This window comes from Biomphalaria glabrata, chromosome 8, assembly GCF_947242115.1.
Source record: "Biomphalaria glabrata chromosome 8, xgBioGlab47.1, whole genome shotgun sequence".
NCBI lineage: Eukaryota > Metazoa > Mollusca > Gastropoda > Planorbidae > Biomphalaria > Biomphalaria glabrata.
In genome coordinates this window covers 23,735,613-23,761,681 of record NC_074718.1, presented here as the reverse complement: position 1 = coordinate 23,761,681, position 26,069 = coordinate 23,735,613, and the positions used below count along the sequence as shown (strand labels likewise).

At 35.4% G+C, this 26,069-nt stretch overlaps 1 protein-coding gene across 6 annotated transcripts in view; it reads left to right on the top strand.

Moving 5' to 3' along the window:
• The window catches only part of LOC106054556 (CD109 antigen-like), a 72,239-nt gene that overhangs the window by 4,525 nt on the left and 41,645 nt on the right, over positions 1 to 26,069 (top strand). For all 6 annotated transcript variants that reach the window (XM_056037110.1, XM_056037112.1, XM_056037108.1 and 3 more), the window contains exons 2-9: positions 12,334 to 12,409; positions 12,590 to 12,822; positions 13,862 to 13,884; positions 14,302 to 14,479; positions 15,777 to 15,850; positions 21,159 to 21,290; positions 21,936 to 21,975; positions 23,878 to 23,962. In XM_056037110.1, the coding sequence (XP_055893085.1) occupies positions 12,357 to 12,409; positions 12,590 to 12,822; positions 13,862 to 13,884; positions 14,302 to 14,479; positions 15,777 to 15,850; positions 21,159 to 21,290; positions 21,936 to 21,975; positions 23,878 to 23,962 (818 nt within the window). In that variant the 5' untranslated portion in view covers positions 12,334 to 12,356. The remainder of the gene's footprint in view (positions 1 to 12,333; positions 12,410 to 12,589; positions 12,823 to 13,861; positions 13,885 to 14,301; positions 14,480 to 15,776; positions 15,851 to 21,158; positions 21,291 to 21,935; positions 21,976 to 23,877; positions 23,963 to 26,069) is intronic.

Genomic DNA, 26,069 nt, shown 5'->3' with positions numbered 1-26,069 from the left:
TAGGCAAAGAATTACTAGCTCGTTGGCCACACTCTCTAGTTTAATCGCTATAATTTTTAAAAGTAAAAAGAGAAATAAATTTAAATTTGGCTAGAAAACTAGAAAATATTTATCTTAAACAGGGTATTTCCGCACGAAGGCCCTATTCATTCAAGAGATTTTATACATTCACTTAATCAGGATTTGTTCTCGGGGAGGGGTGATCCATTTTATTTAAAATCTGTTATTTAGAGCAAAATAATCGCTCAGTAAGCTGTATATTGTATAAAAAAATCTTTTTATATTTTCTTGTTTCACTTCCTTTTTCTAAAAACTGTTCTTGATATTTGTATCATATCACCTTCACGTACACAGAACAATTTTTTAAAATAAGAATTCAATAGCAGTTCATGTTTTATCTCGTCTATTAAAGACATTGCCATTATTATATTATTGCAACATACACTATGTGCCCTTGTAATGGTATGTGTAAATCTGATTCCACAATTGCCATCATTCTTTAATTATTTTTAAAATAAACTCTGAAATGCAACTGAACTACAACATTTGGTCTTCCAAGCGGGTGCTTTTTTTAAAATTACTTATGCACAAACGTATAAACAATTTTTATTTAAAATCTTTATATGACTTAAAATTTGCCGATGTGCCAAAAATTTAAAACGTAGATATATAAGTTAGCTTGTGTTGTGCAAAGCGGTATCCATATATCGAAGCAGGACGTTTTGGCGCCGCCGTTTTGGCGCGAAGGTCGTTTTGGCGCGAAATACATAATGTACGTTTATTGTATTATTTCTTTTAAAAGAATTATTCATATCTATGTTTTGCTTGAGTGTTTGTGTTAAGACATATTTTTCACGTACTAAATGTAAATGTGTGTTTGTTTTTCACATCATTTTCTTTAATAAACATTTTGGCTTGTGTATGTGTATTTATTAAGATGCACATTTTTATTTTCAAAAAAGTTTTTTAAGATATTACTTTAAAATAAAAACAAAAATACAAAACAAAATGAAACGATGATAGACTAAAAATTGATGCAATTATTTGTTTACATTAACATTGGTTTATTTAATGACTGTATGGTATCTCCAGCTATCATACCAAACACTTGCTAATAATAAGTAAAAATATAATACATGTACCATGTTTCTCAAAATACTTTAAGTTAAGTATACATAGACACCATGGTTATTTGCCTAAGTCTCTGGAATTCAAGGGTTCATTAAAAAGTTGTGTGCAAGTCCCTTGAGGTATAAAATGATGTTCCTCTGTTAAGTTTGTACAATTACATTGATTCTTTTGTCTGTGTCAATATACTTTTTTCGTTTAGAAGGCGGCTGGTCTCCCCGGATAAATTGTTCATATTTAAGGTCACTGCCTTTCTGGACAGCTCGTATTCCATCAATGAATTTCCATATGGATGGGTGGTTCATTCCAAACTCGGCTTGTAGTCGCCGATGTGCTGCTTCCGCAAAATTGTTTGTTCGATTATCTCCATTGAGTGTTCTCTGATAGACAGACCTGGTCTTGTCTTCATTTGTTTAACTCTACCTGTGTCAATGCGAGATGTGTCACCCAAATCACCCCTACCCAATAACTCAAAATATATCTTTTCAAAGTATCTTAGTGTCGTGAATTTGTTTCTATCTATTGTCGCCCCTAGTGTTCGTTTATATTTGTGGATTTCATGTTAGAGTTTGTACTTACCACATTCCGTGTTTTAATCTTTACTATGTGTGGAGTTATTGTCGTCATTCAGCGTAATAGAGCTTTAGATGTTAACATGGTGTTTGTTATATTAAAGTGTGACACTTAGCTAGTTCGTTTATTACACTAATGTCAAATAAAAAAAATCTTTTGGAAAGAAATCCAAAAATGTCATCCAGTGCAATTAGCAGAACTCACATATAGCATGTCATTACCATTAAGGAATCTGACTTATTATAGGCCTTTATTCATGAAATAAGCAAAACCTTTATAATTTAAAAAAACAATTCGCTGAACGGTGTTAGAATTCATAACTATAGATACAATATTATGGTAGAGTGAAATAAACATTGTTATAAAAGCTACGTGCTTATTAAATTATCGTCAAATGATATCTCGCGCCAAAACGTCACGTACCGCCATATATATGTAGTAATTATGTATCGCAATCCACTAATTTCCCCTAAAAATATGTTAATATCACGGTTAAAGATCTTGATGTCACTGTTAAAGAGTCTGATGTCACTGTAAGTTACTCTCTTGTTAGTTGAACTCGTTGATCTTTGCCGAATAGTCAGGGACGTTAATATCTTGATGCCGAGGATTATGTAGATGTATATCTCTAGACCTAAATACTATCTTAGAGATTGAATAAGTGAAGATCCTTTTAAATTCAAATACAGAACTTTAATTCAAAAACTAGGAATCACTGCGATGTACAGTATTTACAATAGTAAACTGTATCAAATAAAAATATTCAAATTTACTACTAGATTTAATACAAATACAAGAGTGATCTCTATCAATTCTAACTCAAAACTAATGTACATCTTAACTGTTCAAGAATCTTAACACGATAAACTTTTCGATGGCGTCTTTTTTCTAACTTCCGGTTCAATACTTTGGCTTAACCAGTGAAATTATTTTCTACAACCAATCAAATAATTTCCTATCAAGTGTTACACGCGTGATAGCCGGATGTTTACTACGTCATTAGAAAATCCGAGGTTGGCATTAACCCAGACTTGGATTTATTTTAAATTATTAATATTTAAATTAATACATGACATTGATAAGTGACAGTTAATAATAATAATTGATCTTATATTGGTTAATGCGAGGTTGCGGTTGCGAATATCATTTAGGTAATAGTTTGCATGAAACTAGTATGCGAGTAAGATTGAGCCACGGGGTCTTTAAAAGTTTGTATTATACGAACTTCTTTATTATTTTCTTTATGGTTAGAAAACCTTCAGAGGGAGGAAGACATTTTTCTTTTACCTTAATGTTTTTTGAATCAAATATTGAGAATTGTACATAAACACTTCACCTCTAGGGACCTGATAAACTTTGGAGATTCGCATAAGTAATCAAGCTTCATGTCCTTTTAAGTTTGAGATACGATTGTATAAGTGTGCACATACTAACATCGAACGATTCTTTGAGTTACTTTAAAAAAAAATATTTTCAAAGCTAAGAGTTTTAAGTACCTTAATGATATCATCGCATCACAGTGTAACGGTCTTCTACATCTTTTCCTACACGGCACGGTACCAGGCTGAAAGAAAGCCAGACAAAAAAAATGGGTCGATGACATGAAATAAAGTAGCACAGCAAGTTCCCCACTCCTCCCAAAACTTATTGCAAGACAGTTGAGGAACCAGATGAATGACGTAAAGTTGGAAAGCTGTGTAAGAGAACGTCAGCAGGACTGGAAGAAAAAAGTCAAAGAAGTTCCAATCGTCAATGCCAATACCGACACCAAAGTCTCAAAAGCTCTATATATTTCATTCTTGTGATACTAAAAAATAAATTTGACGTATGGTCAAAGTATATTCTGTACACACAGACACACACACACACAGTGGCAGTTATTCACGAGTTGGTTCAAAGTGGGCAACAAATGTAAATAATGGGACTATTTTTAGATCCACAAAAAAATCCAACACTGGGACTAGTGTCACTAGACCGACATAGGACGTGATTGAAAGAAATGTTTGTTAGAGCTTCAACTAGCCTACCCCCTTTTCTATATAACCCTACGATATCTAGTCTTTGAAAACAGTTTTTTTTTAACAACATAAGACGTAGATATGGACGAATGTAAAAGCACATCTTTATCTAATGCAGATACCTATGATATAAAGCAACACCCCTTGATGGGACATTGATTTATGAGTACATTTTTAAAAATCATATTCTGGCCGTCTCACTTTCCTTCAGATCTCGTAGTAAAATGGATCACATAAATTGATATCGACACGAGGCTCTCTGACATGAGTGGAATGTCCACTTTCTGCATCTCTGACAAAAATGGAATGTCCACTTTCATACTTTCTGACAGTGGAATGTCCACTTTCAGACTCTCTGACAGTGGAATGTCCACTTTCAGACTCTCTGACATGAGTGGAATGTCCGCTTTAATTGGACTTGTAATGCAGATGTGAGGTCTATGCAACTAATGACTTTTCCTTTTATTTTCTGTTACGGTCAATGATGAAGGAATGCAACACGGAACGAAGCAGGACGTTTTGGCGCAGGACGTTTTAGCGCAGGACATTTTGGCGCTAAAAGTTACATTATATATTTTCATTTTATTACCTTATATTATATATTACAGACGTTACTTCAAAAAGAAGATGATTACGTCTTACGCGTCATGCATTTATTCATACATATTAACCAATGACTTAAATTCTGCCAAGTCACTGGTTTTCCTGGCTAGCTCAGGCAACCCATTCCATGCTCTAATAGCACTAGGGAAGAAGGAGTATTTGTACTAATTCGTCCTAGCATATGGGACAAGAAATGTTCCTTTATCTTTGTATCTTTCAGAGTATTTTATTAAATTTTGTTTTTTTTTTTGTTTGAAGATTATGGTTCAGTGTTTTATGTATAATTGATACATGGATGATACATGTCTATGTTTTGTAGGCCTATGTGTGTATATTGTGTAGTAATATTTTTAATGTGGAGAAAAATAGGTAGGCCTATTTTTGTCCATTAGATTGTGGCTTTCAGTTTGTTGTATAATTATTGTCTTGTTTGGGTTTTAATATCGAAAACAAAGCGAACGATGATTATACAAGAATTGATTCAATCTTTTTGTTTACAGACACATCAAAAATTGTTAATTTTATTTATGGTGTCTCACTAATGATTATTAATTTTTTTTTAAAGTCATCCTGTACGTTTCGGAAAGCTTGCCTATAAGGTATTTGGGTTAAGGGGGGAAACAAGTCAATATCGTGATCTCAAGTGTTTCCATGACATAATTATAACAACTTTTTTTCTCTGAGAGGGAGGGGGCGGGGTGTTAGGATGTAGCCTAGTATATAAGTATACAGTATATTATAGATATCTAGTATAGTGAAAAGAAAATCTTTAATTTTTTTTTTCTTATCGTCAGAACTTCTCGCGCCAAAACGGCTCGTGGCAAAGTGAATGCGCCAAAACGTTCCGTGACGATCACAGAGCGGCTCTCAAAAAGCCTACCGGATAAAGCTCTAGTTTTATTTCTGAAGGAGCTGTGGCACATTTGGGCGTTCTTCGGTCTCGGTTCTGTCCTTATAGTTTGATTTCGCCATCACTTTTATTCTCCTGTGCGTTTTTTTTGGAAATATTTTTTTATGAATCAGATCTGTGTTGCAGATAAGTCAGGATAAGATAAGATAAAATAGGATAAGATAGGATAGGATAAGATTGGGCTATGTAAGATAAGATTTTTACAATAGCGTATTTTAAATCTTTCAGTTGACAACATTGTCGTGGTTAAAAATTCTCCGCATATTGTTTGCTGGTATTCTCGTAATATACTCCGGATAAACCAAATACATTGCGTAAACCCTTAAAATTTACATTTTTGAAAACTGAAATGTAGGCCTACATATATAATTTTTTTTTTAAAGAATGAAAATTATATTTTATCTACAAGTATTTTCTTTTATAATTTGGCATCGTCTCATCATCTCTGACTGTGGTCCCTTCTAGGGCATAAGTCACCAACCAGCTTCCTCCGTGCGTCTCTTGGGCGAGTCCCTCCAATTGTCCCCACGTCTTGCCCATCTGCTTGGCATCTGCTTCCAAATCGCGGCGCCAAGTATTCCTAGGCCGTCCCCACTTCCTGTTTCATTGGGGGTTCCATGTTTGGGCTTGCCTTGTTGGATGCAGGCTTGCGTAGGGTGTGACCTATCCATCTCCAGTGTCTCTGAAGGATATCTACTTCAATTGGCTTCTGCTTTATTCTTTGCCACAGTTCCTCATTCGAGATCTTGTCTGGCCAGCGGATCATAAGAATCTTCATCAGGCAGGTATTGATGAATACCTGGATTTTGTTCATGGTGGTGATGGTGGTTCTCCAGGTCTCTGCTTCATAAAGTAGTATTGGCTTAACAATGGTGTTAACGAGCCTGATCTTGGTGGTGGTGCTTTTTTCCCTAGATCCCCAGGTGTTCTTCAGCTGATGGAAGGCTGCTCGAGCTTTACCATTGCGGGTTCTGGCATTTGCATCTGTTCCTCCAAGGCTGTTTATGATAGTGCCGAGATAGGCGAAGCTTTCCACCTTGTCTTAGACTGTAATGGGTGTGTTGTTGGACGCCTTTATATGACATGCTTTTAGATATTACTAATTTTTCTTGGTAAATGGATTTTTATTAAAGCTTGTAAAAAAAAGTATAGCGGCCTCCACATGAATTCTTCCCGGGGCATCCACATACCTAAATACGGCCCTGAAGTTAGGATAAGATGGGATAGGATGCGTTACGATAAATTATATGTTTCGATAGATAGGTAGAGACATAAATGAATGGGTGGGTGATATGTAAAAAAAAATACCGGCATTATTTTAAAAATATGCATGAATATAAAACATGTTTAAAATGAAAAGCATGTGGTTTGATTTAATATGGTTCCGTTTCTTATTGGTCACCATGGAGATAAATACATTTTGTTATTAATGACATCATCCCAGAGATCAAAGGCTACATTTATGAAACGATCTAATTGTTGTATTTATGAACTATTTAGCCAGCCATCTAGCTGAAGGAGATTAAAAAAAAAATAAACAGTGGGATGTCCTTGACCCCAGGTTTTTGAGACCTATTTACTTAGTGTACTTACCGGGGCGTTCTCACTACTTGAGTAGCTGGTTTGTTTGGCCTGGTACACAGGAGGACACAAGGAGTCATTGTATGCATCATCTACATTCAACTGGGTAAAAAAATACACTTATATAAATGCCTTTGTAAATAAGGTGTTGTATATTCTTAACGTTTAAGGAAGGGAGAGTTGGTAGGGGTCAGGGGAGTAGGTAACTTGAAGAGGGTCACATTTTCAGAAGTGCAATCATTGTTGTGGAAGTGCAGTCATTGTTTTAAAGTGCACTGATTGATTTGTTTTAAAAGTACTGTCATTTTTTTGAAAAGTTGCATTTATTTTAAAATTGTAATAACTGTAAGTTATAAGTTATAACGGGAAGTAATAATAATAATAATAAAAAGTGAAAAGTTAAAGCATAGGGGCCTAAATTAAATCCCCCCGTTGGAATCTTGAACACGTTATTTTTATCCACTTCACGTTCTCGGATCACGTTGAAACTTTGCACAGTTCCATTAAGTCGACGAGAACAGATAAATCAATACAAAATCAACCCATGAGTTCATAAAATTGCCGTAATCTTGTTTTATACAGGTAATGTATTAATCAAAGGGAAATAAGCCTAGTGTAGAGAACTACAATGCACGCTAGCACTTTTTTTTAAAAAAACCTTAATGAAAATTTGTTGGGATTACAATGGCTATTTACCAGCAGAAATATTTGGCGGCATTAAAACAGAAACCTAGATCTAAATCTCTTTAATCCCTGACGTCCCCTGATAAAAGAGGGCGGCGTAACGGAGGTACCCCCTCCCCCCGAAAGCGCTCACTGTAAAGATCATCTCAGGCGTCATTTAGCCCTCACTGGTATAGACGAAAGCAGATTACAGCAGATAGGCTCTGAAAAGCTGGAGAGAGATCACGCAGACCCCGGGGCACACATTTGAGACCAAAGAATGGAAAAGCCCTTACAGAAGGCGAAACAAAAACTAATTGAGCCCCAGGCGGACAGCGACTGTCAGCATTATTGCATAGTCATGTGAATCCATGCACTCGTTCCTTATCTTCGGAATCGAAGACATTGTCATATTAACAACGCCTTGAATTTCGTTTGGAAGAAGATCTAAAAATTGTTGGGTCTTTTTACAGCTACACAACACTAATAAGTGTATGAGTTTACTCCTAGCTTGAATACCATGCCTACATTGGATTTTCTTCTATACTGCTGTTTCATATAAAATTGACAGCAACGGTGTACAAAATGCATGTATCGAATTCTAGATTCAGTTGAGCAACACATTACATTAGTATAAATGTCTTAATTAACAAGAAAACTTGAAGGGGCGGACTGGGTATCAAAAATCGGCCCAGGCATAACCATATACACAAGCATAAATGGCGTAGCCAGGATTTTTTTCGGTGGGGGTGGATTTTTTTCTACCCCCCTCCGCAATATATATATATATATATTGTTATAAACTTGGTGGTGGCACAGATGGGGGTAGTGGTGTGAGTGTAGTCAGCCGACGCAAATCGCCCCAGGCCAGCGCTAGACGAGCGGTCAACCGTGACGAGTTACGACGGTCAGCCGAGACGAGTGTCAACACGGCGGTTCGGGAAGGATCGACGGCGGTCCGGGAAGGATCGACGTCGTGAACAGAACTCAGGAGTGTCACGAGAGTTGTAGTCATCTGACCACCTAGAAACGTCGAGCGGCGTTCTGTCCGGTTCGAGAAGGCCAGTAGGGACCCTATATAAGAGCGGAGGTGTCGCAGTCAAGACGGTTCACGGCAGGGGTTCAGAGCCCGGTTCACTACAGTCCGGTCGACTGCAGCACAGTTCAGCGGTGTGGTTCTGTACGGAGCATTACGACGGTTCAGTGCGGAGTACTGTCAAGTACAGTTGAGACGGCTGGCGTCTTGATCTTGGTCTGCGATCGAGTCCGACACAACGAGCCTAGTGTGTGAAGTCAGTCCTGAACTGTTGAACCCAGTGCAAGTCCGAGGCGAGACAGAGAGAGACCAGTGCAAGAGTTGACACGGCGGAGAGATATTTGTACAGTCTTGTGTACGTGTTGCCAATTGTACAGTATTGGCTGTTATTTATTGACATTAAACCTTTACGTTATTTTGGAGCCCTGACTTGTCAAGTTCTTTAAGTTGGTGGTGTATGGTGCAGTTTGCAGAGAGCCTGGATAGTGAGATTCGTAACAATATATATATTGTATATATATATATATTGTTACGAATGAACAGTGACAGGTAGAGGTCACTATGTGTGACCCCGGCAAGATGACACAGCACCGAGTGTTCTCTGGAATCTATGTGTGTAAACAAAGACAGGATGGGACGTGCCCTCACGTGTTGTTCCAGAGGACGAACAGATCTACGAAGGGGGCAGTGTTACAAATGAACAGTGACAGTTAGAGATCACTACGTGTGACCTCGGCGAGATACACTGCAACAGGTGTTCTCTGGAATCGACATGTATAAACAGCGACAGGATGTGATGTTTCCTCCCATGTTGTTCCAGAGGATACTAGCAGTGTTTTTTGCAACAATAGACAAGCGATTAGGGACTCTATTTAAACCAGAGAGTTGATGTGAAAAGAGTCAGTACAGTCGTCGTTACTGTTGTCTACTGTGCGAGACAGTAGAAGAGAGTGGACTTGAGCCGTAACAGTCGATACAGTCGATGTAAGACGTATACGCTACATGTTACAGTGACGAATTGTTATAGTTATTATTCAATAAAGTTATATAAAGCTGAAAGTTGAGTCGTCAAGTTCTTTGCAGTGTTTTTATTTGTGTGCCTACTAGTACATTTAGCCAGAAGATTCAAAAATACGTAACAATATACACACAGTGTGTGTGTAATTAGTCTTTATTACATTCTGATCGTTCATTTTGTCCAACGTTGTTTTCTTGAATTAGTGGAAAGACAGTACACATCGCCAAGGACAACTAGGGAGTCTGGGGGAACCCTGTGAGCTCCCCCAGCGGGTCCTGGGCGAAGTCCCGGATCCAAGCATTATTTCCGTTATTTTAAACTTTAAAAATGCACAATTAGCCTGCTACTCTTCCGCTAAAAAAATCAAAAACAAAATCTGCTTTTCATTGCACTTAATTAATGGAGTCCAGTGACTGGTAGAAAATGGTAACTATTGTTTTGCTTTAGTTTTTGTATTCGAAGGGGGGTGGGTAACCACAAAACCCCTTTTGGCTACGCTCATGAAATTTGATGATTGTGGTTTGCTCAATTTGGCTGCACTGGGGCAGTAAGTAAAGTTTCCCTTTCAGACAATGAGGTCTGAGGCAAGTGATGGTTTGACACCCCCCTCCCGGCTACGCCCATGTTTCTTATTAGAGGTATAAGCCTAATTCTCTTCAAAATATATACAGTTTGATAACGCATCGAAAACTGGATGTATGCTTGCCTAGGATTACATAATGTATTTTATTTATACATGTAAGGCCTAACACAACCTCAAAGACATCAAAGTAGTGTTGAAGTCCATGCCGCTCGTGCATAGCAAAAAGTACAGTCTAACGTTTTGCAAATGATAATACGTACAGACCAGCCCATTTGGTGCCGGCCCACCGGGCACTTGCCCGTTCGCCCCTAATTGATAATATCGCTTAAATACTATCCATTTCAACCCTAACATTGAAATACACCAAACTGATATGTAGTTCTGTCTTAAAATTGATGGATTTTAGAAATATTCCTTATAGCCGTATGGTATACTATATGAACTTCTGACTAGATGGTCCCGGGTTCGATATCCCGTGCCGTCCCTTGAGAGGTTTGGGCTAAGTTGTCTGTAAGGTATATTATCGATATTTACCATCACTACGCTGTGTCTCCCAATAGCTGTTTTGTTTGTGTTACAATTTGACTGCTAAGACACCATTGTTTAGCTCTGATGTATAAACAGACATGGCCCCGGGCGGTACACACGAGAGCTACATCAATGTTCTTCATGTCCATTATGTAAAGCTATTCACTTGTCTTTCGCTTCGCTTGACCTCCCATCTTCTAGCATGGTTTGGGTCAAACATGGCAACATAATATGTTGTGACTTTCAATATAAGAGGAGGCTGGAAGAGGGTAGACAACTATTAACGCTTGATCTCTCCTATGTAAAGAATAGGTCTGTAATAAGATTACGCACTATATACTTGTGGCCGTGTGACGTAGGCCCCCTACATCTCACACATCTACTTGGCCCAGTTAACTATAGCCTACTTTAGGATCATCCAATTATTGAGTAAGAGAAATAATAGAGATCTCAGAACATCTTACAAATAAGTACCCACTGTTTATTCATGTCGTCACTCGTACTTCCTGGATGATAGTCCTGCTTGACATAAGGGAGTCAGGCGTTCCCACGTGAGTCAGCAAACAATATGTAATTATTGGATGACAGTAATTTGTCACGTGCTAATTTGTAACATGCTGATTTGTAATCCACTTTGTCACGAAGTCTAAGATGATGCACATGCACTACCCCTCTGTCTCCGCAGCTTTTTCCCAACCCACCTTTCACAATACTAAGCTTGTGATATGGCTTAAAAATAGTCATGATCTATAATTAATTGCAGCACAAACACTATCAAATTATGTGTAGCTGTATAAATGTATCAGTATTGGCATGCTCATACATATCAGTAACCATAACTCCAGGACATCTAGACATTTCAAATGCACACGAAATCTCGGTGTTAATGACGAAGAACTTTTTGTAAAGTGACACAGTAAAATTATAATTTCAATTTAAATAAATTATTCTTTGTAGGCCTACAATGTAGATCTAGATTTCTATGTTAGTTTCTAAGGCTGAAAGTTGTTTTTTCGCACCAAAGTACCGTAACGACTAAGTTTTCATTATTTTCTCGAATCATTTTGAAATTAAAGGGTCCGAAATATCAAAAATATTTATAAAGTTGGGTTGACTAATTGCCATATAGGCTCTACCAAATTATTAATTTACAAAAAGATAGACTAAATCGTAGGCAGATTTTACTTTTATTTTTAGAATACATTTTTTTCAGTGCTAAGACCATGTCCATAGTTTGAAATATTGCTTTACAGAAAATATTTATTGAAAGCGGTAATTTGTTTATTGTAACTTGTATCTTTCAAAGTAGTAGATCTAGTCACTATGGTGTCTATTGTCACTTAATCTTGTAAGTAGTGATTGTTCATTGTAGCGTATGTAAATATTGTAGGCCTATATTATCAGAAAAAACTTTTTCAAAAACGAAATAAAGTTTTCTATACCTGATTTATCAGCGAGTATTCAACCTTAATAAGCACTTATTATGATTAAGACAAAATTATTAAAATTTAAGTATTTATTTTAACGCACACAATAAATAATTAAAGAGTTTAAGAGTTAAGCGCCTATAGGCCTATATTATTTCTAGAATCTAGAGTTTATAAATAACTTTCATTTTTTTTAAAGAATATATAATGAACTATCAACACAAGTTTATATATAGGCCTATTAACAATATTTGTGTATTTTCAGAAAGCACAAAAAAGTGATTTAAAATGAATCAGATTTGGCTAGCTGCAGCATTTTTAGCTGCAGCAATAGTCCACTTGTAAGTACATTTAATTTTTTAATACTGTTATTAGAACTAATATTCCTATTAATGTAACTGTCGCCTCTCTTCTGTTCTGCTAAATATCTTCCATTGGTTTTTATTGTGGTTCATCCTCATTAATTTAATGGTTGATTTGTCTTGGTGATTCAGTTCTTATTCATAGTTACTTTAATTTAGCCCAGCTCAATGCCAATTAGTACCTATCCAAGATGAGTCTACTACCCCATTGCCTCTGAAGAATGCTACATACTGGATGACCGTGAGCTCCACTGTGCGTCAGGGTCAGCCTCTGGAATTTCGAGGACAGATATTAGTGGGCAGTGATCCTGTCTCTGTGACAGTCACTCTCCTGAATGGGGAAGGCACTAAAACACTGAAGACCAGTCCAGCAATAACTTTGAGCCCTGGAGGTAAGCACTGATAATTATATATATATTAGATTGAAACAAAATTAATAATATGGAACTTACTGTTTCTATTTTGTTGGTATTAAAAAGGATGTTTATTTTTGTTCTTAAATAACTCTTCTTTTAAAACTGTATGTAAATATATGTGTACACTTTTTAAAGCAAAAATAAACTTTTTCGTAACAAAATAATGATTTTTTTTTGCGCGATTAAAGATGTGCCTCGCCCCCCCCCCCCCAGAAGTGCCATAAAGCATTTTGCTCTCATTAGCTTAGAGGAAAGTATCTAGCAGCAGATGTCCTCTGAAAGTGACATTTGGAGACACTCACGAAGGCCGTGACACACATATTGGAGGCACAAAGAAATGCTCCAGTAGAGGACAGGGAAGAAGACAAAAAAAAAACAACAAACAACTGCTTTGCCTGCTTTAGACGTGATAAAATATGCAGGTCGCAACTGGGTTTGCATAGTCATGTGTTTTGTTAAATTAAATTAAATAGAAAATTATTATTTTGCGTATAATCGCTATTAGGCCTACTATAATAATAATAATATAATTTAATGCTTTAAAACTTATGAGGTATTGTAAAAAAAAAAGGCTGTTTTTGTACTTTAAAAAAGCTTTTCATATAATTTAATTTTAAAATAAAAGAGATCTTTTACAAAAGGCAAATAGTTGCTGTTTTCTTTTTTTTTTCAATAGCACTTTTACTTTTTGAGATTTAGACGTGAAAGACGGACAGACAGACCACATAAAAGTAATAGTGGTTTTGTCATCTTTTGGGTACAAGATTGGAAAAGAGATTCACATGAAACAGTATGGAAACATGAAATGAGACAGTGACTAAAAAAGAAATACAAGTTAGATTGGGATGAAGACTAAGAGAGGGATAAAGAACATAAACGGGCGGGAGAACAAGAGAGAAGAAAGAAAAATGTGGAGAGAATGTGTGAGACTGACAGTAATGGAAATAAAAATGTGTTGAACATGTCCTAGTCAAGGCATTACTTAATCTTTCTTATTTTTTATTTTGTTTTTCAGCGGTTCAAAGTTTTAAAGTTGATGTAAGTAAACTTGTATTTTCTGATATCAATGCATCAATCCTGATGAGCTTTATGTAACCATATTTACAAAGAATGAAATAATAATTGCATGCCCCATTGCATACATCCGCAGTTCATCTCCCCCTCCCCCCCCCCAAAAAAAAACAATTCCATTTATTGCCTGCAGAAATATACTGCTGTCTTTTTCTGTTTTATAAAATGCCAGTGCCAGTATTTCAAAGCATCTTTTTCTTTAATAGCTGCATTGACTATACTTAAGTTTGGGATCTTCATTTCCTCACTGAATGATTCTATCTAGATTTTTTTTTTAAATCAATAACCCTTATGTTAAGTTTAAAAAATACCATCATTAATGTCAACTCTTTCACTTCAAAATCCATATCTAATTTATATTCATTAAATACTGAACTCTAACAGGTTCCTGAAAACATAATGGACCTCAGTGGTGAGGAATATCTTTACCAGATAAAAGTTCAAATGGTTGGTAAGGGTAAGACAGTCAACTTCAAAGAGGAAGTACTCTTAACATATGAATCAAAGTCTTTTTTTACCTTCATTCAGACAGACAAGGCCATGTACAAGCCAGGGCAAACAGGTAGAGCTTAGATGGAAGTCATAGGCTTGCTAAAACATTATAAAGTTTACTCATTTCTATTATTAGCTTAGCAAGGACACCTTATCTGACACCCCTTTTGTGATGAGTATCAAGCTGAAACATATTTCCTTAGAGCATGTGAAAGAAATCGGTCTGTGTTTTAGGGTCTCCTTTATCTTAGTACTAGGAATAACCCATAGCCAAAAAAATGGACCAGTTCTTCGTCTCTCAACTCCTTGTGACATTCTGACAAAATGTGGTCTATTGCTTCTTCGTCCTCTATTCAATGGCAGCACCGTGTGTCGTAGTGCTCCCTTTATCACCTGAAGTACACCCTCTGAATTCAGTTTCACCTATTCCAGTTTCCCACAGTTGCAACCTATCTTCTGTATATTATTTCCAAGTCTCCGGGTTTTTCTGGATTATCATTAATCAGAGTATTATCAGAGGCATCTCTAGAGTATGGTCACATGTGCCGTAACTTCCTAGCATCCTCGGCTCAGTGAAGCTCCAAAGACAAGGATTTTCCTGAATTTTCAGTGTCAGAAATGTATTCTCCTGATGTATCCAGTGCTCTGTTTTTCAATGTAAGAAGAGAGCAAATTAAGTTCAATTAAGATTCTGAAGAAAGAGATATTCAAGACAGTAGAGCATATTCGTTTGAAATGGGCTTGATCATTGTAAGATTATTTTCGTGTTCACATCTTTTTTCATTAAATGTGTTTATTCTAGAGAATAGAACATAAAAAGCTGTACAAACATAAGTATATAGATGGAGGCTTACATAGTGTATTTTGTATATGACTTGCTGGGACAGAACATGGAAAGAGCAAAACTACCGAATAATTTAATTTCCTCATTATCAAAGAGCATGCTGCCAGTTTTATGAAAAGAACGAGACTTATATTGGTTAATTTGATTTTGATGATCTTTTCCTGGAGAGGGAAAATTACGAATGAGTGAGTGAAGAGTGGTAATAAGGAAAGGCAAAGAGAGTGTTGTTTTTTATATCCCTCTATTTTTTTTTCTTTTTTTGCCCTACCTTGGTCACCAGCTACATTGTAGTGCAATAAGACCATTTATTTTTGGTATCAGAGCTTACTAGGCATACTAATAACCCTGCGACACATCCCAGATATGGAGGAAGCATGTGGGCATCACTGATATTATAAGCAAATGATCAGTCAAAAAATATTTTTTGATAAAGACAAAAAAATAAACAAAGTTTGTTTTTGCTAGATTTTATTGATGACATATTCAACAAAACACAACTAAAAATAGTTTCTTTTTTTTTCAGTGAAATTTCGTGTTTTATCAATGACTCCTGATTTAAAAGTTATCAGAGACAATTCAAATGATATCATTATTGAGGTAAGTAGGCTACTCAGTGACTCTCCTAAATGGCGTTGGAAATGCTCTGTTATATTCTTTGATCTTCATGGATAGTTATTCCAATTCATAGAGCTACACAAAACTACAAGGGTTAAATTATAGCTAAGATAATTGTAACATAATAGTATTATATGTACATTTGCACACTAGCGCGTCAGTGCAACACCGCTTGTGTTAACGTAATAAATGGAGTTCCTAATATGTCTTCCCTCTTAAACACTAGTTTGTTATTTGTGTAATACAAATATTCTACATGGTGTCAGAGTAAAACATAAAAAGCTGTCCAGACAAAGGTTTTTATTAATCTAATAAAGGCTTCTTTTTATTTTGATCATCCAATCTTGAATTGGAATGCTAAAGATCTGTATCAAGAGTTTTTAAGGTTTCAACAGCAGGTGTGCTTTTGTTTCAAAGGACCGTTAGCTGGTGCCGATAGTAAACAAAAAGCCGGATGGCTGGGAATGTGGATAGGTCAACAAGGCCGTGAAGTTTACAAAACTCTAAATATTAGTGATAGTGAAGAGGGAGATCCACAATTGCTATTAAAGAAAATAGAAGACTACATAAGGCCAAAACAAAATAAAAGAGTGTATAGATTTAGAGCACATCAGAGAAAGCTGGTAGAAGGAGAAAGTTTTGATAACTTTGTTAAAGATTTAAAGCTTCTCATTATGGACTGTGAGTATGACAACCCAGATTTGATCATTAGTGGAGTCATGCACGAAAAGGTACAATTAAGACTACTTGATCAGGGACAGAAGTTGACCCTTAGCAAGGCTATAGAAATTGGACAACAATATGAGATGTCGCAAAGCCAAGTGAAAATGTTTAGGGGCCAAGAAGTTCTAGCGATCAAGAGAGGGTCACACAATGTACTTAAACAAAAGTCTAATGTTAAAGACAACTCAGACAAATTATGTAGTAAATGCGGCAAGAACCACGAAAAGGGAAAATGTCCAGCAATAGGAACCACATGCAATTTCTGCAAAAAGAAAAACCACTGGTTTCAAATGTGCAGAAAAAGACGCAACTTCAATCTGGTATAAGATGACAGCCACAGTGATGAAAATATTGTACCTATTAGCACTGCAAGTAGCCAGTATAAAAAGGGTAAATATGAGAAAATCAATGTCGTTGAAGACAAGTGAACTAGTCGTGCATGGCAAGACATTAATTTTTCGTATCGACACTTGTGCAAGATGTAACATTCTTGTCAAGTCAGAGTTTGAAAAGCTCAAAGACAAAGTAAAACTTGTTTATTCAGCAAAGTTGCTCAAGTCTTACTCTAATCATGTTATTAAGACTTTAGGAGAGTGGTGCTACCTTTGAAAAATAATATCCAAGTGGTGAAAACAATGTTTGAGGTAGTAGACATTAACCAAGAGAACTTTTTGAGTGGTGACACAGCAGAGTGATTAGGACTACTACAACGGATAGACAGCATAGAATCCAAGGCAGAAGACGAGTTACAAAGAGAATTTCCTGAAATGCTGAAAACAACTGGAACACTGCCAGGAGAATACAAGATTCAGTTACAGGAAAATGCCAAAGGAGTTATCCATCCACCACGTCGCTTAGCAGCATCACTACGCAATAAAGTTGAAGAAAAACTTAAAGAAATGCAAGCTGATGGATTTATTACTCCAGTATATGAACCTACTGAATGGGTTAGCTCCATGGTTGTTTCGTTCAGGAATGACAAAGTTAGAATATGTATTAATCCAAAAGATCTCAATAAAGCAATCAGACGGGAACATCACCCGATGAAAACTATTGAAGATGTGATCACTAATATTCCAGATTCGAAGATATTCTCAGTTCTCGATGCCAAGTCAGGGTTTATGCAAATAAAGCTTGAACGTGAATCTTCTTTTCTCACAACTTTCAACACACCTCTAGGAAGATATAGATGGTTACGATTACCTTTTGGAATCATATCAGCGCCAGAAAGTTACCAAAGAATTATGGATGAAATGCTTCAATGTATTGAAGGAGCATATGTCATCATAGACGACATTCTAGTTGCTGGTAGAGATGTTGAGCATCATGATCACATTTTGAAACAAGTCATGCAAAGAGCAACGGAGTACAATCTAAAGCTGAACCATGACAAGTGCAATATAAGGCAAAACAGAGTACCTTATATAGGCCATATCTTGTCAGAGAAAGGTTTAGAACCAGATCCAGCAAATATAAATGCAATTATTGACATGCCAGCTCCTCAAGACAAAGATTGAATCAGAAGATTTCTAGGTTTAATTCAGTACCTAGCAAAATTTATTCCTAATCTAAGTCAAGCAGATGCTCCAATACGAAAGCTTCTAAAAGATGATGTAGAATTTCAATCATGAACAAAACAATAGTTTTGAAGAATTGAAACATCTTTGTACAAACCCTCCAGTTTTAGCATATTATGATGTCAACAAGAACGTAGAGATAGAATGTGATGCAAGTAAAGATGGACTGGGAGCAGTATTATTCCAGGAAGGTCGTATAATTGCATACGCATCAAGAGCTCTCACGGATGCAGAAACAAGATATGCTCAAATTGAGAAGGAAATGCTTTCAATTGTGTATAGTACAATCAAATTTCACTGCTACATATTTGGTAAAGAAGTAACAGTTTATAATGATCACAAAGCTCTGGAGCAAATCTTCAAGAAGCCTCTATTGTCAGCACCAATGAGAATACAGAAGATACTAATAAGACAACAGTGGTATGATCTGAAAGTCTGTTACAGAAAAGGCAAGGAAATGTTTATCTCTGATACACTTTCTCGTGCACATCTACCAAATACTGATACACAGATATGTGAATTTACAGATGATTCAGTGCATATGATTTCTGTAAGTGATTCGAAAAACAGTGAAATTAAAGACTGTACAAGCAAGGAACTTTCAATGCTTCTGGAAGTAATTATGACTGGTTGGCCAGACACAAGAAGCGAGACTCCAAGAGAAGTCAGGCCATATTGGGATTCAAGAGACCAGTTATCAACTTCGGATAGTATTATATACAAAGGTCTGAGAATAGTCATGCCACCGAGCTTACGTAACTACATGCTGAATCTGATTCAAAGTCTGACTTAGGAATAGTCAAGTGTAAGCAGAGAGCCAGAGAAATCATGTATTGGCCAGGCATGAATGCAGACTTTGAAGTGACAGTTAGGGATTGTAGCAGGTGTGCTGAACATCAGAATCAAAATGTGTCAAAACCGCTAATGCCAAGACACCAGACCTTCCATACAGCATGGTTGGATGTGATCTGTTTTACTTTGAGGGGAAAAGTATGTACTTCTAGTTGACTACTTCTCAAAGTTTATTGATGTCAAAGAGCTGTCACAGGAAACTACATCAGATATCATCGAAGCAATGAAGAGTATATTCGCATGCCATGGAATACCTAGAAGGTTAAGGTCAGATAGCGGGCCACAGTTCGCTTCAAGGGAATTCCTGAATTTCTGTAAATCATACGGAATAGAGCATGAAATGTCGAGTCCTCATTTTCAGAGTTCATATGGCGAGGCTGAAAGAGCTATTCAGACAGTGAAGAAACTTCGGAAGAAAAGCGAAGACAAATTTCTGTCGCTATTAGACTACAGAACTACTCCACTTAGTAATATTAATTTGTCGCCAGCACAATTACTCATGGGACGCCGACCCAGAAATTTGTTACCTTCGAGCGAGGAAATACTCACACCTAAGACACCAGATCTCAAGGTGGTGAAGAAACACTTTGACTCCGAGAAACAGTCTCAGAAACATTATTATGATAAGAGGAAAGGAGTTAAGAGTCATAATCCACTACAAGACGGAACGGCAGTCAGAAAGCAACTTAATTCTAAGTGGAAACCAGGAACTGTAGTTTCGAAGCATTCTAAGCCTAGATCATATAATGTCAAAAGTGGAAATAAGGTCTACAGAAGAAACAGAAAACACATCAGAAAGTCTTCTGAGAAAGTAAACAGATTTGACAATAATTATGACTTTCCAGATGACATGTCAGAACAACCAGAACCACTAGATCTAGAGAGTCCAAGATTACAAACTACGCTAGATGTTGAGCCACCACTACATACTGCTTCTTCTAACACCTCTAGACCACATGAACCTTACGTAACACGTTCAGGCAGAATAGTTAACAAACCCAAGAGACTTGATTTGTGATAAACTGATTAGACTTTTTAGTTGACTAGTTTGTTAGTTATTCTGTTAAATAGATTTTCTGAATTAAAGAAGAGAGATGTAACATAATAGTATTATATGTACAGTTGCACACTAGCGCGTCAGTGCAACACCGCTTGTGTTAATGTAATAAACGGAGATCCTAATATGTCTTCCCTCTTAAACACTAGTTTGTTATTTGTGTAACACGAATATTCTACAATAACATTAAATAAATGATCATTTACCTGAACAATGTTTTTTTTTTATTTACTAGTTTCCCCCAGGAATCCTTATTGTTTATTTTTGTTTCGTGAAGCTTTGTATCAAGAAATATTTCTTTTACTTTTGGTATCTAGATCTAGATCTAGACGTTTTTTTAAAACTATCTCTGTATGGACCCTACAGATAAATTAACAAATGACAATTTAGACTTTCATTTCTGCACATTAGGTATATAGCCTTTCTTTTTTTCAAATCAATGGACATATAGGAGTTTTTCCATTTTCACCAATCATCAGTTGACACGAAATATTTCTTTGGTAGCTTATAGTTGCATATGCAGTGCCAGTCACAACTAACAATACCTGTACTACTCAGCCTACTAGAATATGGACAAAAGTGTAGCTTACACTGGGTGACAGACAATGTCCACACTAAATCTAGCCATAACATCCAAAGTTTTCATGCTGGCCATCATGCGTGTTGTGAAGACAAATATGTATACATTTCCATCTCATTTTAAAGACAGTCCACACATTTCAACTATTGCTCCTTCTAGAGAGTTACATGTCTTTTAATAATAGTCATTTTTGAGTTAGTACATTTCACTTTACACTCAAGCATGCACACACACACACAACACACACATGGGTGAATTCACAATTTGTAGTACTTTTTAGATTTAAAAGGTCTACAATCCTTGCAGCAGCAGTGTTAGAACTTATTCTTCAAAGTCATTTTTATCTTTATCAAAGCTGAAAATTGATTTTAATTAGAAGACAATATTAATTTGTAAAAATATATGTTTGTGGTGCTATATTCAAAAAAAATTTGTGGTTTGAATAGTTTTAAGTTACATAGATCTATATTTATTTAAAAAGATTTAATTTACTCTATCTAGGACTCGAATAAGAATAAAATTAGACAGTGGCAAGGAGTCAAAGACCCCAATGGAAGAGGTGTCATGGAACTTAGTCTGAAAATAGCTAAACAAGTAGTCTTTGGAGATTGGACAATAACAGTGAAAACCAAGGTTTGCTTTGTCATGCAGTTAGTGTTTAGTTTTTGTTAAATGCATTATAAATGATAAGGATAAAATGTTTCTTATCATTTAGAAATTTTACAATTCTTATCTTATATAATACAGACGTTACTTCAAAAAAGAAGATGATTTAAAGATTTAAGAAATATATGTATATGTATGTATATATTTATATGTATGTATGTATGTATGTATGTACCTACGTACGTACGTCTGTGTGATTGTGTGACTCATTTTAGTAAGGAATGTTCTAATCCAAACTGTAATGAAACTAATTGGTGAAACAAGAACTTTTAAAGACTTAAGAACTTAAGACTTCAAGCTTGTTTTTAAGATTATAAACTAATAGGCAAAACAATTATCTTTATTATTATTGAATAAAAAACAAAAGTAATTCTTAAAAACGTCTTCAATTGCCAAAGAAATTCAAACTCCAAGATATTTGGCTGATAACTCAACATGCTAAATGTTAAACACCCTCTTTGAGTATGAAAATTTAGTAAAATGTTGGCCTTGCTAATCTTGAATGCCAATTGTGGAATTTGAGTTAATTTTAAGGATTCTAGCCATAGGATTGATTCTATTTATTATGATACAATGAAAACATTAAGTAGTCCTAATTATTATATTGAACAGGGTACTGAAACGTTAAAAACATTTACAGTTCAAGAATATAGTAAGCATACATTTTTTTTCAAAGTATTAATAGAAATGTAAAATTGTATTGCAAGTAATATATATAGGCCTATATAAACAGGGCGACGCCCAGAAACCACAAATATGTTGCCAAGGGACAATGGTCTGTAAGGTTCCTCTGATAAGTGGCCAATCAATGACACAAACTCAATGGTCATTCAGCTTCTCCTGAGACTTTATTGATATCTGATGGACAAAGCTGGGCATATACATTAATCCAGTGATGCCAAAGCCAAATTTGACCTGCTGGCCATTTTTATTTAAAACACTCGTGTCGTGGGCCTTAAATTATGACTGAAAAGGTACAAAAACAAAATGAAATTGACCTGAAACTATTTTATTTGAAACCTGTGGATCTAGTACTTAAATTAATTAATGGGATATCTGAAAGTTATCTTTTTTTTTTTTTAACAATCTTCACAGTTCAAACCAAGAATGGTATCATATTTGTTTTATAATGCTGTTTTTATGTTGTTGTTTAAAAAAAACAAAACAGCTACACTTTCTTTACAAATCAAATACCGGTATCTTGGATTATTATCATGTTCCACAAAAAAGTAAAGATGCATTCACTTTTTCTGGTAGGATTCTAAATTCAGATTTGATTCCACTTGTAGTTTCTTCAGCTTTCCCATTTCATAAACTTTCAGAACAATTGAAGGCCCTAATGTTGGTAAAGGTACATTTTTCAAACTTTTTTTTTGGGATGGAAAGGATTTTCTACACCTTGTGCTGACATTTCGGTGGGCCAAATAGAACCACGTCTTGGGCCGGATCTGGTCAGTGGAAATTATTTTGTCCACCACTATATTAATCCATTGCCAATCCTTGTTATCGTACACAAGTAAAGAGTCATTAAAAACAAGATTACAAAGAGAGTTTGTGTGAAAGCAAAAACTTAAATGAAGCCCCAATAGGGTCTATTTATGGAATTTAAAAAGTCAAATATTTTCAGCACAAATATCAATGAAACAGAAACTATCAACAGCAACTCTCCTGCCTCATAACATACATAATGGGCAAGTGTGGGTGAAAGTACTACTGATGCATTTGATTGTAATGTTTAGCCATGATGGCATGGCATGATAGCACAAGGGTGTATTCAACATTTTTGTGCATTAATTGCTTTGACAGAAGCCATTCTAGTTCCAGATGTTTTGGCACTGGCAATGCTAATGATAATAATAAAAAACTCACAAACCTTTCTTGATAACCTTTCTTATAGCTATATAGTAGGCCTAGGCCTATTCCCCCTCACACACACACACACAAACAAAAAGGTTTTAATAAAGTTTTTTTAACATGTTGACAGACTTAAATTGTTTTAGATTCTAGATCTAAACATTAATTGATTCAATGGATAAAAAGATAATACAGGCACATGAGTTTGATTTTGACCTCTAATAGGCCTATATATTCGAGACTGTAGATCTATATTCATAATATATATAAATGCTTGTGAATGACATGACAATGATTTCTGACTGTTAAATTGTAGAAGTTTGAGATCTTTCTTTGCTAAAAATATCTATTATATTTTATTATATTTTAGATTTATTATTGTGTCAGTATGTCCATGAAGCCTATGTAAACACCAAACTAGTCTAGTTCTAAACTCTATTATCATGCTAATTTGATGCTATAAAGTGCCTTTTAGGTCTAAAAAAAAGTAAGGCCCACGCTTATATGTTTGTTATTTTGGTATAATATTATAAAGATCTGTTATAGATAAATTTAGATGCTAATTTAATTGAAAAGGCATTTATTATTTTTTAAATTGCTAATTGAGATGATTTTTCTAGGTCATTTAAAAAAAAAATTTTCATTAGGATATCATTGTTTTTAAATCAAAATCAAATTGAATCTAATTTTTAATTTTTAGAGTTGCCAAAATATGAAGTTATGATTACCACTCCACCATTTGGAATCATCTCTGATCCTGTTTTGCCAATCACAGTAAAGGCCATGTTAGTAAGACAATATATGCTCTTTAAAAAAAAACAACAACAAACAAACAGTAAGAGTGATGTAAATAGAATAAGTTAAGTTTCAGAAAAAATGATTTGAACAATGTTACAGTGACCAAATTAGTTTCAAAATTGGATACTGGATATTTTTTATACTTGATATTTTAATGTAGCCTATCCTTAAGTAAAATGTAAAATGAGGTTTATGAGTTAAGAGAATGTAAACTCATTGTTGATGTAGACATGGGCACATGAAGATAGAGGTGGATACCCAGCTGTTTTTTGTTTGTCACACCTATCTAGAAAAGTGTAATTTTTTCCCACTTTGCTATCAATACACTTAGATATAAAAAAAAGTTTTAAACATAAGAAAAAATCCACAAATCATGTCATGGCTACAATCAGTACATCAGTTTATATATAAATTTACATTTTTTATGCTTATCTTTAGTAGGCTTTTATAGTGTCCTGCTACATATATATCTAGATCTAGTTTTAAATTTCTCTATTCTCCTTGTTCACTTATTGTACGTATAGTATTGTACATATAGTATCTCACTTATAGACAGTGCTTTTTTTGTAAAAACAATAGGTGCGGTACTTAGTGATTGATTACTTAACTTTTAACTAGTAATAAATTAATAATATATGTTAAAATACAAGAAAAGTAATATTTTTTCCCCACATTCAAAATACCAGTGCGTATCATCACAGAAAAAGCCCTGCTTATAGATATACACACAAGCAAATTTGCATTTAGCCTAAATATCTCTCTCTCTCTTTATATATATATATATATATATATATATTTTACATGTTTCTGATGTTCCTTCAGAGTTGAAGATAGTTTACTCCCTAGTCCAAACTTCCTGCAGGACTATGGGGGATGGGAACGGGCAGGGTTTGAACCCAGGACCATTGATAAATCCAAACGACAGTCCAGCGCGCAAACCCCACGACCAGGCAGCCATCCTATATATATATATATAAGGTTCCCGGTCATCCAACAAATAATTTTAAAAGTATGATATTAACAATATTTCATATATTTATTTTTATTTACACAACAAAAAGTGTGACACATTAATAAATCTGCTGTCCAAATTGTTACAGTCATCAATAGTACCACCCGGACGAGCTTTGCCAGTTATTACTGCCACCCTTTCTAATGGGTGGAGGTACTGTACAGTGTTTCCACTGCCTCCAGTTATTACTGTACCTGTTAAGGGGAGTTCATTCCTGTGGCTAGCCTATTATTATACAGATGGTGCTGTCAGTTTAGGGAAGTGAAGAATGTTCTATGGCAGTCGATTAGGTGATGACTATTTGTCCTAAAACTCACTGTCAATAATGGTTGTTGTCAAGTAAAAATGTTTGTAAAATGTTTTACATGTTTCGGATGTTCCTTCAGAGTTGAAGATAATTACTTCCTAGTCCAAACCTCCCGCAGGACGACGGGGGATGGGAGCGGGCAGGGTTTGAACCCGGGACCATCGATAAATCTGAACGACAGTCCAGCGTGCAAACCGCACGACCAGGCAACCATACCGACAAGGCAACCATACGTAGAATAAGTAGAATGAATTGCCTTTGCAGAGGCATAGCTAGCAATGTGGGGGAGGTGTTTATGTATTAAATTCACATTCTCCCGACCTTTCAGTAAAATCAACACACTATACAAACAGAAACAAACACAAACTACTGTATTTGAGATGTAAACTAAAAAGTTATTTATTTTGCTACTTTGTTAATACCTATATTCATTCTAAAAATAAATGTAAGTTGTATACCAGATCTAATCAAATTTACTTGATATGTTTAAGTCTCTAAAACATCTTTTACATTTTTTGTTTTGTTTTTTGAAGAGCATCATGAGGAGATTCCATACCAGGCAGCATAAATGCCATCCATGCCACTGTGTCTTTGAATAATTCACACAATATTAATATGTCATCCAATAAAATGATAAGAATGTTTATTGGGGAATAAGTCTCTATAATATTCAGAGTGCTCACATGCTGACAAGTTTTATATATATATTTAAGTTCATAGAATAATGAAATGAGTTGACAAGTTTAAATGCAAAAACTCATAGTTTGCCTATAGC